The sequence below is a fragment of the Rhea americana genome, unplaced genomic scaffold (genome assembly GCF_003343005.1).
Source record: "Rhea americana isolate MKP2758 unplaced genomic scaffold, rheAme1 scaffold_58, whole genome shotgun sequence".
In the NCBI taxonomy this organism is placed as follows: Eukaryota; Metazoa; Chordata; class Aves; order Rheiformes; family Rheidae; genus Rhea; species Rhea americana.
This window is the reverse complement of record NW_028186734.1, coordinates 4,193,947-4,209,345: the sequence shown is the minus strand read 5'-3', so window position 1 is coordinate 4,209,345 and position 15,399 is coordinate 4,193,947. Positions and strand designations below refer to the sequence as shown.

The following is a 15,399-nucleotide window of genomic DNA, read 5'->3' as shown; positions in this document are numbered from 1 at the left end:
TGTCTTTTTGTGCATTCAAGCATCAGTATATCATCATAAAACACTTCCAACTGCATTTTCCCAAATATACAATTGACACCAATGTTCAAGCTCTCATGTGCAGATAAGATTCTACAGAAATAGGCTATACAATTAAATTAGAACAGCAGTCTGTCAGTATTAAAAGAAAAAAAAGCTTCTTTCCCTTAGAAGTTTACATGCTAATAGAGACATAGCTTTTAGATTCAGAACTGCACAACTTAACAAATCTTGAATATGCTTCAATTACTTAGAAAAAGGCAGGCTTGTAAAATAACCCCCCAAATCCCAAAGTGAATTCACATTGGATCTTTGTCCTTGGCTGCTGCTCACCCAGCAGAGGGAGCACATGTTCAAAAATAGTAAGTTCATCCCCTACAACTCTCACAAGGCCATAAAAGGTGGGGAGAAAAAGAAGCACTAAAGCTGTGCAAATGATCTGTCTGACACAGGCAAAAAGACTGAAGAAAAACACTTCACAAACCACGGCAGCATCAACAAAGAGTCTCTCTTCATGACAGTTTGTTAATTTCTGTTTAAAAATCAGAGTATGGAAATTGAAAATGTACTTCCAACGAGACTCATGTAAGCCAATAATGCAAACACAATTAGAACAAGTAGCAWGCTGGAACTTACCACACTACAGGCATTTGATAACATGACATTTCACTGAAATCATTGTAATTTCTAGAGCAGCACTTTTGGGACTTTAGGCCAACACTCTCCTCTTTCTAGAATCGTATAATCATTCCTGTTGGCAGGGACACAGGAGGTCACCTGCTCAAAACAAGGTCAGCACTGAATTCAGGTTATTCAGGGCTTTTCCCATGCTGGTCTTCAAAACCTTCAGGGACAAAGATTCCACAACCTATTTTGGCAACCTCTTCCAATACTTAATTATTCTTACACTGATTCCCCTCAACACACACCCCTTTTCTGGGATGGTTTGAAGGTCTACCAATCTCAGGCTGCACACYGCCACCTTCTCATGCTCCACCCACCTGTACATTCTTCGCTCTGCTTCTAAATCCCTGGTACTGCAACATCCACCCTAACCCAATGTAATAATCAGCACTGTTTACTTCCCTACTCCTCAAAAGCCTTGTATACTAAGCTCCATAAAAATATCCACCTTGGTCCCACCCAATCTAACTCCCCCAAAATTGCTGTAACCTGCTTCTACTTAGCTAGAGCCATTTCAAAGCTATTGAACCCTAAATTTACTCAGTCTTCTCTTAACCACTCCCAATCTCTCAACATTTCCCTTGCACAGCAACTATTCCCAAACAAAACAARTCTTCCATCCTCTCTATTACAATGCAATTCCTCAAGCCTGACTAGATAGTTGTATTTCCTAGACTACAAGCCCAAGTTTTCCCAGAGAATCATGGCYGGGCCATCACATCAGTACAGTGTCTGCAGCAAATTCTCATCACAAGAGGGGAGTGAGAACAGTAAGTAGGCCCCGTATAGAGTCAGCTGCCACATGGCTGGAGTGTAATTCACCCTGGGCTGTTACCTATTAGAAAGAAGAACAAGATCTGCCTAGGAAACAGAATTACCACCCTGGAAAGATACAGTTGGAACTTCAGTCAGTATATGAAATTCTTAGCTGGTAAGACTTCCATAAGTTTCAACTTACGTATTCGTAAATATCATTCAACATACCACAGAATATAAAGAACTTACTGAAAGTCTACAACAAGTTTATATATTTTTAACACATTCCTAATAAAAGCACTATGTTTTTAACACATCAATTAATCTACAGAAAGCAGAGATTTGGAAACTACACGTTCTATTAATATACAAACCTGACTTTTTCTTTGTGACATTTAGCCAATGCTTTGCAGAGGCTAGGATCAGGGCAGAGATCAAGAGGAGACTGACCCTTCTTATTACGAATACTGAGGTCAGCTCCGTTTGCTGCCAGGAAGCAGGCAATAGATGCTGCACTCTTCTTCTCTGCTCCCTGAGTGCCAAGTCCCATTATTAACTGAAAGAAAACAAATACRTAAGTAACTTCAGAGACTTTCAAAACAGTTAAGTAAAGCCTGGCCAAAGGAAAACTACTTGACATGCACACACACATGTAAACAAACACAAATCTGTAAGCCAAAGAAAGCATCTCTGTATCTAACATCAAAACTACCACACAGTTGCTTAATTTTCTAAGCAGCTAAATTCAAATTTAAAGATTTAAAATTCTTTAAAAAGTTACAAAGTTCTGTAAGGAATAGTTCAGCTACTGAAGCATTCTATCTTCTGTACACTACACACATTTGTAAAGTGGCTGCCCTTCTACGTAAGAGCTTTAAATGGCACTGTCCCAGGGTATACTGAGAATACACCTGATACATACTAACATCACAGAGTTCACACAAAAAATGCAACCACCATCACACTTGAACAGAAAACATAGCTAGGCTGACATAAATGTACAGTAATATTTAGTAGTCTAGTGAATAAAGCAGCTGGCCAAGAAAAAGATTATTTCTGTTGTCTTCTCTGCTTGGAGGGCTTAAACTCACATATCTGTCCTCCTGCCCTATCACCCTTTTATAGATACTACTGTAAAAAAGGGTATGAGACTCACAGGGTCAGCTAGAAAGACGAAGAGAGAAGGCCCAACAATATAGCCTAGCAATTATTCACCTAGACTAGGTTTAGACTGGTTCTAGACCAAGGATTCACAGTATTCTGGGCTGCATTAGGAAGMGTGTTGCCAGCAGGTCGAGGGAGGTGATCCTGCCCCTCTGCTCAGCCCTGGGGAGGCCTCATCTCAAGTACCGTGTCCAGTTCTGGGCTCCCCAGTACAAGAGAGACATGGAGCTACCAGAGAGAGTCCAGTGCAGGGCTATGAAGATGATTAGGGGACTGAAGCATCTCTCCTATGAGGAAAGACTGCGAGAGCTGGGCCTGTTCAGTCTGGAGAAGAGAAGACTGAGAAAGGATCTTATCAATGTATATAAATATCTTATGGCAGAGTGTCAAGAGAATGGGGCCAGACTCTTTTTAGTGGTGCCCAGCAACAGGACAGGAGGCAACAGGCACAAACCAAAATGCAGGAAGTTCCACCTGAACATGAGGAAAAACTTCCTGAATGTGAGAGTGACGGAGCTCCGAAACAGGCTGCCCACAGAGGTTGCGGAGTCTCCTTCTCTGGAGATATTCAAGGCCTGTCTCGATGTGATCCTGTGCAACGCGCTTTAGGCGACCCTCCTTGAGCAGGGGGGTTGGACTACATGATCTCCAGAGGTCTCTTCCAACCTCAACCATTCTGTGCTTCTGTGATTCAAAAAACGCAGATTCCATCTATTTAGCTTAATAGTCAGCCTATTCACAAAAAGAAAGCTTTATTGCTCCCCAGGCTAAGTTATTCATCTCTTAATATTTACTCTATTTATCCACTATCATTCATCTCCTGTATTTTTAACACTAGACAAGACAAATTATAAATGTCTCCCTGGATAGCTTTAAAGCTTCAGATAGCTGAGCTGCACATAACTTAGCAGCCCACATTTGGTCCAAAATCTTAAAGACAAAAGGTGGCTTCCTATTAAAATTGTTCACTGGTAAAATCTAGTTTTCAGCAGAACAGAAAATGTTTGTTGTTTTTCTTGTATTACAACTTATCGTTTAACATTAGCTTTCTTTAAGTGAAGCTAGATATAAATATTGTTCTCACTTACTATTTTCCACCAATCTACATTTTCAGTATAGTCCAACATGTTGATGATTTGAAAGTTTTCAGATATGTCTTAGCCAGACTTGACATACGGAAATTGTTTTCATCTTATTTTGCTGCCACATAAAGTTAAAATAAAAAAGTTTTGACCTTTTGAATGAAAGCACAGACCTCCTCCACACCAATCTTCCCAAATACTTGTTAGCTATGCAGTGAAACACAGTGGGGAAAAAAATCATCAGTAGTTTGATCAAACTAAAATAGTAGGTACTGGCTGATCACCATTTTTAAAAATCTTTGACCATTTTTAGGTTTTCAGAGATAAAAATTTACACATTTAGTTTAGATTTTATTAGAATTTAATAAAAACCTAGATATAACAAGAAACAAAAATCTCTGCAAAATTTTATCAAGAGTACAGTTCAAATGAAACTAGGAAAAAACAATGTAAAAATATCTGATGTTTGAAACATAAACCCCAAAAAATAAAAATCTGAAAAGGTGGTAGAAAAAACACTTCTTGCATTAAGAAAAACCTGAAACAACTTCTTTCTTTTCATTTTGGATGGTAGCAATGTAAGATGGACAACTGAAAAACATTTTGAAATGCTGGATCTGAGGAGGCGTACTCATGTCCTGTTTATTAAGAGTCAAAATTAAATATATGCACACAAATTATTTTGGCCATCTCTCACAGAGTCCATTTCAGATCATGGAAACACAACTGAGCGTTAACTGCTTTCTTCCTCCCATTTAAAAGTACAAAAGCATTTTCTTATATATGCCAGCTATATTTTAAATATCTTTTTAATCTTTAGTCCAATGTATTTCAGTGAAATTAGGTGTTCATTTAGAGAAATGTACTTGTTATACATTGGGTATATGGTTTTGAACAAAGGCTTTTTAATAAAGTTTCTTTTGAATGAAATGGAAAAATTGTCACCAACAGTAAAAATCAGAAAAAAAGTAAGTCTGACCCACTGCATATTTTTAATACGTACAGAAAAATTCTATGTTTACCTTCCTCAATCCCACTTATTCCTGGATTTTACTTCTTTTGCTCTTTTTCCACCTTTGCATACAATATTCACACAGCTTTTGGTATGTGAGCATTTTTTGTAATACAACTCTTCAGCCTTTATTACTATGAGTTTCCTCGACTCTTTCCCAACTAGAGCACTATCTCTGAAATGAACTCCATCAGAAAGAGATGTAACAATCAAGATACAAGACTAAGAGTGCTTAGTTTTCACATAAGAAGCTTTCAGAAGGTTACAAAAACAGCTAACAGTTTAAAGATAGGAATAAAGACATGCAAGATTTTGAATCTTAGAAAACATAATTTTAGTCTTGTTCTGTACTGTATTACTGCTTATTTCTCTTTCTGAAAGCTGCTTTTGATTTTTCGGCAGTCATACATGTTCACAATGAAAGACAGAGTTGCAGAAATATTTTGAACTAAACAATTCACATTTTTCTTTAGCAAACTTACTATGTAACAATTTAATTTTTGCATGCACTGCCGCCTGATGTGGAATGTGTAAATAAATTTAGGCTGCCAAAAAACAGTTCAACAGTACAGCAACTAGATGAACTAGACTAACAGAGACAAATATACAGGGGAGAAAAAAGGAATAAATAAATGCATTTTATTTACTGTGTTCTTTGATGGCTCCCAAGCAGTATCTACCTTGCCCACATCTTGCATGTCTTGGAGCTGGCGGAGCTGTGACAGTGTGTGGTGTCTCAGGGCTTCATGCAAGGGAGTGTCTCCGTCTTTATCCTGAATATCCAGTTTGGCACCTGCACGGACTAAGAGCTGAAAGAATGGGAATTCAATTTAAATCTCAAAACAAAACAAAAAATAAACCAAAAAAATCAGACAGAAAAACAATCCCCCCAACATTTATTCTATAGTTTAGAACATCCTAAAAGGTCCAAAAGGGCTATTTTATATTGTTACTATTCACAATTGAGTTTATCTTAATATAATTTCCAGATTCCAAGTTCAGCCTTCAACTGAGGTACTTCTCTTTTTCAAATGTCGATTTTATTTCAGTAAACCTAATTTTTGATGTACTCTGAGGAAGAAATGCTATTTTTTAAAGGAGTCTTTCTATTGTCCAAAACCTGCAACTACTGAAAAGTAGTGAAATGTGTGAAAAACGTTTAATTTAGCTAGAGTTTGCAAGATCTAGGAGCAAGAATAATTATCTGTAAAGCAAGAGGACTGCTACTTGAAGTTCTTATTACAGGACCCGTAAGACTCTGCTAAGTCAATGAACAGAACACATTTCCATTACTCAAGGAGGAGCAATGCTGGAACTGGGAACCTCAGAGAGGAAAGTTTAATGGATACGTAGGAAAAAAAACAAAAAAAACAAAAAAACCACAACTTTTTGGAGTTTTCTTAGCATTGCCTAGTGATGTTCTGTGCAAGGTTTCTGAATGGATCTAAACTAATCAAAGAAACATTCAAAGGCTGTAACAAATTCTTAAACCTTTTCTTTTCCTTAAGTTTGCAAAATATCTACGTACCATTATGCAAGCTGCTTATTGCAAATAAGATACTTACTCTAACTATTTGTGTATGCTGTCGTTCAACGGCAAGGTGCAGAGCAGTCTGCTGGTTAACATTCTGGATATCCAGGTTAGCATTGCCCTGGAAGATATTCAAAGCACCATCCRTTAATCATCCCAGCAATTCACCTACAGGCAAGGTACTGGAGCACTGAATAAGACCCTGAACATGATTCCTGTTTTGGACATTTTAGAGCAGAATTTATTAACTATTTCAATTATTCAGTCTACAGATGTTGAGCTGTTGAATCCAAACAAATAATGAGTCCTTCTKCACCATTAGTCCATTGTAATGGCAYTAAAGGCAAGCTAAACTTTTAGAGCTTACCATATGTCCTTCAATGCTTCCGCACTGAGATTGCAAGCTTCAAGAAGAAAACTATTTTCACATCAGATGGTTAATCAAAATGCGCCTGACAATAGAGCCCTACCTGATGCACCAAAAGTTCAGCCACTTCCACATGATTATTGAGGGCTGCCAGATGCAAGGCAGTATAACCATCATCTTTTTTCTCATCAACAATCCATGGTCGTGGTAACTTGGACAGCAACACACGCATTGCACTGAAATAAATATACAGAGATGGCAGAAAAGTACATACAGCATTATTTAAATGACTACTAGACAAAAGCAAAAGCAATATTCATTCTTAGAACTACAAAGAAATGATGAAAATTACAAAAGCATTTTTTCAAAAAGTGAAAGTGGGATAAAAATTATACTGAAGTACCATAGCATAATAATTGCAAGTTCAGTTCCTACCCAACCACTGCACTCCCAAAACAGAGTTAGGGAATCACATTTTCCAGAGGAAATGTTATTTAGCAGTAACGATTACCTTAAAGAAGTATTCATACAATTTCTGAACAGAATAGATGTAAGTACTTCTCCCTGGAAATCTTAATAGCATCCTTTTCTCAATTATTCATTAGGCAAGTTCCACTACAGTAGATGTCTTTGGCAATAACAGCTAAGACTTTCYATTTCTGAGATAAAACTAGAGTAAGACTTCTTACATATAGGGAAAAAAATTGCTGAAACTGGAGATTTACTAGTAGAATACAGAATTGTCTTAACAGATGGTGGCCAAGTTTAATATACCATGAAAATGTACAACATTCCACTTCACTTCTTGGTAGGTATGTCCTACCAAGCAACCTACCAGAGCAAGAGGATTTATCATCAAAAAATAATTCAAGGATAGGGAAAAGCAACTTGATTCCTATAGCAATAAAGCAAACTAAAATCCATGAAGTCCAAAGAAAGTGGTATTAAAGGTTTTAAGAATACTTACGACACTACATAAATGAATTAGAATCTTGTACTCTCTCAAAATGACACTTCTCTCTAGCTCACCTGTTTTCAAATAGACTTTGGAATGAGTAAGTAACCAAACTTAATTCCATGATTGCTTTATCTTGGTAAATGGCTCGTGCAGCTCCTTTAAGATAGTTCATCAGAAAGGAAAAAAAAACAAAACAAAACAAACAGAAACTGCTATAATTTTCTGCCAAGAAACCTCTTGTATCATCTGATCTTTCCCTTCTGTTGAAGTAACATATGACTCATAGGAGAAACAAAGCTTCTCCTTCAAGAGAGTCAAACCTTAAAATCCAAGTAATACTCGCTATAGCAAGTAGAACCACTGAGTCACAGACTGCCTTGCAAGGCAGACACTATAATTAAATTAAATAGTTCATTAGCCATCAATATTTAGAACTTGGAGACCTAAACAAGCCTTAAAAATATCTTCACAAAATGAACCTCTAGACACTTAAAAATATCAGCAAAAAGATAGCAATAAATTGACCGCACTGTCAAGTAATAACTTAGCTCCTAATTCACTCCTATAATCCAGTCTCTTCATAATTCGCTGCACACATGCTATTCATTCCTGAGCTCTTTTAGAGCAAGCCAAATAGCTTCCTATAAAAACAAACTCCACCTGTGGTTTTGGAGGTAATTCACTTCAGGAAGTCATCCCCAAAACTATATATAATAAGACTGCATCAAGCAGACTGCGGTATCAGTAGGACAGTATGCTCCTTCCTATGCAATACTCAGACACGATCCTAGCAGATTAGGTTCTCAAACATCCCCTGATGTTCTCCTGCTGCTGCACACAGCACACAAATAGTTTCACACTCTTAATACACCATCCCGGCATTGCAGTACAACCCTCACATTCTTCCTCCTCATTCAGAGTGTCCAAATTAAACACAACTAAGTAGCTGCATCTTTAGGCCTCAGGGTAGCATAGGGCCCAGACTAAACCTATGGGCAGCTGCTAGGTAGTGTGCACACTGCCCCTCTCTTCTACAGAAGATTAGTCCTTCGCAGGGTGGATGCAATCACTCGGCCTGGAACAGGTGTGTTTTGTAGTGTGTGTTTCATCTCAGTCTTCTTAAACTTAATCATAGCTTACTTGAGGTAAGGAAATAAAATAAAAACATAAAGTCTTTTTCAGTCTGGTATAATTCCTTGTTTTCTTGGCAGGACTAAGTTTCTCACTTCCTCCTTGTCCAAATCAGCACAGTTACTGTTTGCAATGCAGCAAAGTAAGACAACAACACTTAAGATTGTACTTTTTTCACTGTGAACCATTACTCAGCTCCTATTCATGACGCCTTCTGTAACTCTGTTCTCTGCTGGGGGAAATGAAGATGAGAATATTAGAAAAATTACAACATTAATTCTTTGAGAGATTCATTTATGCAACTGGAGTTTCCAAAATTAAGAATGATGTAACTTAGCAAAACAGAGATCACCAAAGCTTTTTGAAATCCAGCAAAGCAAAGGAGTATTACTAGCTGAGTTTGTCATTTATTTTGTAAAAAAGTGCTGTATTTTCAAACCTAGGCTACAAATATCTGTCTCTAGCTAGTAACTTCAGCACTGTTTCTAGCCGTAATACGGCCAGAGACGGAGCAAAGTCTGGGGCTGTGCAATTTGAATCGTATCTGGACTACATCACCACCACTATCAGCTCTTTAGAAATCTGAACTGATAGAGCGCGTGCATCAGCAGCACACCACACTGGAAGCAAAACAAACGGGTTTCTGTACTTTCTGCACTAACTTCCCACAGAGTATCAAGTCACATTAAGTTCTTCATCTTCACCCACCAGGCTTAGTGCTTCAAAAAATCATCTAAAGCTTTAGTACCTCAACTGTGGTTCAACATCTCAGTTGCAACATAAGTTTCTCCTTCAGGAATAAAGTCCTTTTTTCTTCCCAGGAAATTGATTTACCAGAGGACAATAAGATTATAGAACTCTCTCCCACAAATYAACGATCATCAAAAACACTGCATGTTAGATATGCACCATCTAATCTATGTACATGCTGCTCCTTGTTCAAAGCTGTAAAACACTACACAGCATACATCTTTCCTTTTTGAAGGGAAAAGATACAAGAGAATACAGTCTATGAGAGCTGTCAGTCATGCTGATAAAAGTTCCCTTAATTACTGAAGAGACTGTGACTGAAGTTCCCTACTCATATCCGTACTCAATGAAGTTTTATGTGAACTCAGCTCATCCATATAAATTAGTCTCACAGATGGTATAACTTAAAGAAAAAAAAACAGAATTATTTTTCATTAACCTCCTAGAGTCTTTGAAACGTGCTTACATGAAGAGATACTTTTTTTTTTTTTTAAATCAAGTTCAAAAATTACTGGAGGAGAGAAAAAAAAAATGTTACAGATTACAGATTAACTTGAAAAGATGTACCAAGGAGAGAACATACTTTAGAAACATTACTGTTGCCATTTTATGAACACATCTGATCTACCTAAGAACTTCATCTTTTATACGCTTATGAAAACATTCACTCATCCTAACATTCCAAAAAGCAGTAGCCTCACCAACTCCTCTTTCAAGTCTTTTCTTGTTTGGTTTGCAGTCAAACATCTGTAGAATTTTCATCTGAAGTTCAACCAAGTTAAGCTCGGTTGAACTAAGAGCTAAGCTAAGACCGTATCTTACTTTTATGCCTGGAATATTTTGAATGCTTCTAAAATGCACATTAATTGGCCCTATTGAAAAGTGTAGCATCTGATTCCTACCTAAAATAAAAGTAGTATCTGACCCCTCCTAAATAAAAGATTTTTTTTTTTTTTTTAAATCTTACTTTTCATAGTGACGCTTAAAAGGACAGTAATAACTTCACAGTTCCTGTTAAGGTAAGAAACCACATCTCTCTCTCTTTCAGGCAGCACTAAATTACTGGACAACAGGATGGAAGGGGGATTATAGGACATGACACCTTAAAATTATACARAGTTTTAATATGGTACAAATTAAAAATTCTTCTATGATGGTCAGTGGCTGCATCCTCCTTACCCTTAGGTGAAAGACAGTTTCTCTCAAGGCAAAAGATCCTGTTCCTTCACATTGAAGATTTTCCTTCTACTGCTATTCTATTTTGTAGAATTTTCAACAACTGCTGCGAAGTCTCACAATTTAGCTAAGTGGCTAGCATTCAGAACAGTATTCCCTGGAACATGCAGGCATTATACCAGAAACTCAAGTCTTATTAGTGAATCCATGTTACATAGCAATTACACAATAACTCTTGGATCACAATATACTCAAATACTTAAAGTATTAATAAAAAAAAAAAAAAAACAAGTTATACTACTCCATTTTCAGGAATGCAGCACTGATGGTCACGAAAACTTTCTTTCATTTTGTGTATGTTTAAACAGAACACAGACTACTCTCATCACAATTACATTAAAAAGATTAAGAAATTAGCAAGTCTAATAAGAACCATGAACATGAAACCAGCTGAAAAAAAACTTCCTAAATTGCTGTCATGGTCTTCAGTGTGTTCAGATGGTACAGATTACACGGCTAATCTAGTATCTTCAAAGATGATTAATAAAATGCTTAAAATGCTTATTAAAACACTGAATTTTGTCATCCCTATGCTGTTTACATTTAAGAATTATTGTTACAGCATTAAAAAACTTTGTAGTCTATAACATAAGCTTTGGCATTTATTCTGAAATACTTACAGATTAGCATCAAGCTGATAAAAATATCACCCAACTTAAAAAAAGGCTTAAAATYTTTATGTTCTCTATTCTACAACTTTCTAGATGGGATAACAGAAGAAAAACTTCAGTGACTATTTCAGAAAAAAAAGTCTGTCYTTAAAGCTTTGAAGGGGGGGAGGAAACTAGTTATCTTTCATAGAAGCTAAACACCTCAGTGATAAAGAGAAAGCAGATGCATGTATAGGGAGCAGAGGTCAAAGTATTTGTTATTTTCTCAGGCCCAGCTATTGTGGATACAGTGTCTTTTAAAACCCATTGTAACTCATGTTTTCTCTGAAGGGGTCATATTCTGGTCTGGACACTCTCCGAGTAAAATATTAATCCAGACTTTTATAGTTACAAGTGATTTTCATTGCATCACATTTAATTTGAGATGTAGAAGAATGACAGTGAATTGCAAAAGCTGATACTGATACTTTAAATTGGCCACGCTATACAAGTGATTTTTCTTTTTTTAAATTCATATTTYTAGCCTGGAACCATGACTTTGCATATACATGACAAGTTTAAGTCACCAATACCAGAGTGTGCATTAAACAGCATGAATATCGTATTTGCAGTATAAAATGCATCATGTCCCTGAACAATATATTAACTCTTTTGCGAGCAGTTGTTTTAACACCAGTTACCAACATGAGAAAAAATGTGTTACGACTAACAATTTTAGAATACGGTATATTATACATTATTGATCTACGCGTAAAATCTGTTTTCTCATGCAGTACTTTATTTAAAGAATTCTTACCGATGCTTATTAGTAGTACCTAAGAGTGCTGTATACAATAAGGCATTTATTTCAAATATCATCAAGGTAATCTGCAATGGCCTAGTTGTACAGAAAGATTCCAGATTTCACATTAAATACTACTATTGTTTAAAATAACAACATATAGGAAAAAAAGAGAAGATTTTCTGCTACCAATTACAAGATGACTATAGCATGACTTAAATGAGGAAGGGCTTTTTTTCCTCCCATAAAGAACNAAAAAAAAAAAAAAAAAAAGAAAGAAAAAGAAAAAGAAAAAAGGAAAGACAATTTCACCACCACCTTAACCTTACTTCACTAAGCTGCTGCTGAAAGACATGGAGACATGGTCCCACTTTTCCCTATGTTTCCAAATCCTGCATTGTGTTGGCTCTGTCAGGCATGTGACTGTCTAGTGAGTCAAACAACCTGCCAAACTTTTCATTTTGGCAGGTTCATTTCCAGACAGATCAATGAGATAATCCAATTTACTCTGTATTACCCTGTTCACTAGAAGTGATTGAGATCTTCTTCACTCCCCTGTCACTCTCCTCCCTCAATTTAGCTTTATTCATGGTTTCATAATATATTTTACAGCAACCCACCCCATACCTTCCTCTTAGCTCAAGCCCACCTCTGCACAACTGAACCTTTTCAAGTGTTTCAAGATATACTAGGAATCAGATTAAGGAACTGATCAGATTTAGAAACACAACTTCATTTGAAAGCTTTCTTTCAAATGGGCTGTGTAATATGACATGCAGTTGTCTGACTACCAACTTTACTCCCAAGATTTTTAAAAAGGCTGAAAAATAGCCTCCTCTTAATGGATTTACTTCTCACGTAGAATAGTACTCTGATCCTGTCCACTGTGTAGCCGAAGAATACTTGTACCAACATAGTGCAAGAAGTGACACAGGAGCAGGACACTACTATTTTTAGCAATGATATTACTCAAAGTGCACGGTAAGTCAAAACTTCAGGCCAGATCAGTTCCCTGATCTGGTTCACGACACACTTGCTGCACAGCACAGTGGTTGCGCTGGAAGAACTAAGCAGCAAACGTCCCAAAGGGGCAAGCAACAAAGAATACCGAGCTACCTTAGACTGGTATGACTGAGAACTCTGCATCATGAAAGCAGCGTTTCATATTTCATATCTCATTGATCGCTCAGTTAGCGCAAGTTTTAGAAAGCAGACTGTTCCATTCTTTTTATTTCTAAGTATTTTCAAATACCCCTGGGTATTTGAAAAATTGTTTGCAGTATACATGACAGAAGCTGCTAAAGGAACAATGAGGTAAACAAATACACCTACAATTCACAAGAATATATTCTACATAGCTTAGAAATAATATCACAATTTTGTTTTCACTGTATGATTGCGCAATTGAAGAATGGGAAACAAAATAAAGCAACTTTTTACCAGAAAATTAAGCTGCAGCAGAAGTTATAGAATAAGCAGCTACAGACCAGAGGATAAAGTCAACCCCAAAAGAGAAGAAAGCAAGAAAAGAATGAACCTAAGATACTGGGCTCCTCAGAACTTTGCATTCACCCTCTCTACCTTGCAGTACTGAACTTTACTATAACTATTAATTATACCATAATACTTGGAGATGAGATGACATTTTCATTTTATAAATCCATTTAATTTTAGATGAAAAAACTTTTCAGTATTTTCCTCATTGCTCCTGAGCAAAACACACAAAGATTTTTCTCTAGAAATGTACAACAGTTTTGAAATATTCAAGTTCATGACCTTCTGCTGTATTTAAGTGGCTGAATTTCAGTTACTTTATGTTCTTCTTAAAAAAACATTGCATATGCTCCCTATGAACATTAAAAGCTTCCTTTTTTCTTATGTTGAATGTGTAACTATTGGCCTTATTATAGGTCAATTTTGCACACAGGAAAATCAGATTAACAGACTGAGTTAACAGCTGGAGAGTTTTTTCTTTTCTCCTATACATTTCAGTTTCTTCCAGAACAGTAGCAACCAACTTAAATTTGCATTTATTTTTTCAAAAGTGATTTTATAGCTAAGCATACAAAACAAAATACTATGGAATTTTATTAATTTACTGATTAAAGCAAAAAAATACCMATTTTTAAAATAATTTCTAACCTGATTTGAATGTGGAAATGTGAGGGAACAAACTGGCAGAAACTTTTTTTTTTTTTTAAATGAAATAACATTTTCAGCCTCGAACTTAAAAGTAGCCGTACAACAAGGCCACCTAGGCCTCAGACTAAAAAGCCTGTTATTATTCACAGCGTTTTTCACTGAGCAAGAAACCAGGTTACACAATCTGTTCTGGCAGTGAAGGGTATTTATCATTCCCTATCTGCCTGAAGTCCTTGTCTCGCTGCTAAGCAGGGCTTTTTTCTTTTCATCTCCCCTCACCTCCTCTCCCCCTGTCCCCGTCCCCCCTCCAAGCTCCACAGCATTTCTAAGTATAGTGACAACCTCATCAGCCTTCACTAGTAGCAGCGCACGCTCAGTGAAAATCTGGGAAATATAAGTGGAAACATGAGAGACCGCTTTATTTGGCAGTGCTAAAAAAATATCAGGACAAATGGCTAAAGCGCGCTGGAACTGCAGGACGAGCAATCAATCGGCAGAGCGCGGGATGGAGGCTCCCTCTGCCTCCCATCGACATTCGACAGCTGAGAGACTATTTTTTGCAATGGTTGACTAAATATGGTCAGGGAAGAGAGAGGCACAAGAGAGCCTGTTTGCCTGGGAGTGCATGTTTCAAATGCTTAGCTGCCTATAAAGCCGTAACAGTTTTGCTCGTGCCCTCTGAGTGGGAAATACGGTTGGTCTCTTCCATAGTGTGCGTGCGGGAAGCCCTGACCTCGCTAACAGACTTGACCTCTGAAGATGGAAAGTAGCTTCACCACAGACCTGCCTACAGTTAAGCCTGGAAACACAACCTCAAGCAAGAAAAGATGCAGTGCAATATCTAAGGAACTAGAAGAAACCAATATTTGCCGGGGGAGGGGGGAGACGATTGCTTTTTTTCTTTTTTTTTGAAGTGACTCCAACTTTTGGGGGCTTGATCTTGGGGTCTTTTTGCTTCGTTCTTTTTTTGCCTGTGATTGTTTTCCTCTGGCAGTGGGCTAACTTCACCTGCCCTTGGCTTCCTAGCATCTTTCCTTGGACTCTTAATGCTCAGTCCAGCAGACATAAGGTATAATTTCTATACAACATCATCCATATTTTAGCATTCCAAGAAAGGCAGCCGGTGCCAATGAGGCAGCGGTCTTTGTGCTTTTTCTTTTTTTCTCCCCCCCCCCC

The 15,399-nt window shown here is 37.2% G+C and overlaps 1 protein-coding gene across 2 annotated transcripts in view; it reads right to left on the bottom strand.

Moving 5' to 3' along the window:
• MIB1 (MIB E3 ubiquitin protein ligase 1) overlaps nt 1–15,399 on the bottom strand; it is a 74,837-nt gene that overhangs the window by 15,393 nt on the left and 44,045 nt on the right. Inside the window, exons 13-16 of one of the 2 annotated variants that reach the window (XM_085319269.1) lie at nt 6,718–6,850; nt 6,282–6,368; nt 5,364–5,525; nt 1,833–2,014 (exon numbers count right to left, since the gene is read on the bottom strand). In XM_085319269.1, coding sequence (XP_085175395.1) covers nt 1,833–2,014; nt 5,364–5,525; nt 6,282–6,368; nt 6,718–6,850 — 564 coding nt within the window. The remainder of the gene's footprint in view (nt 1–1,832; nt 2,015–5,363; nt 5,526–6,281; nt 6,369–6,717; nt 6,851–15,399) is intronic. The other variant, XM_085319270.1, reaches the window with a different exon arrangement.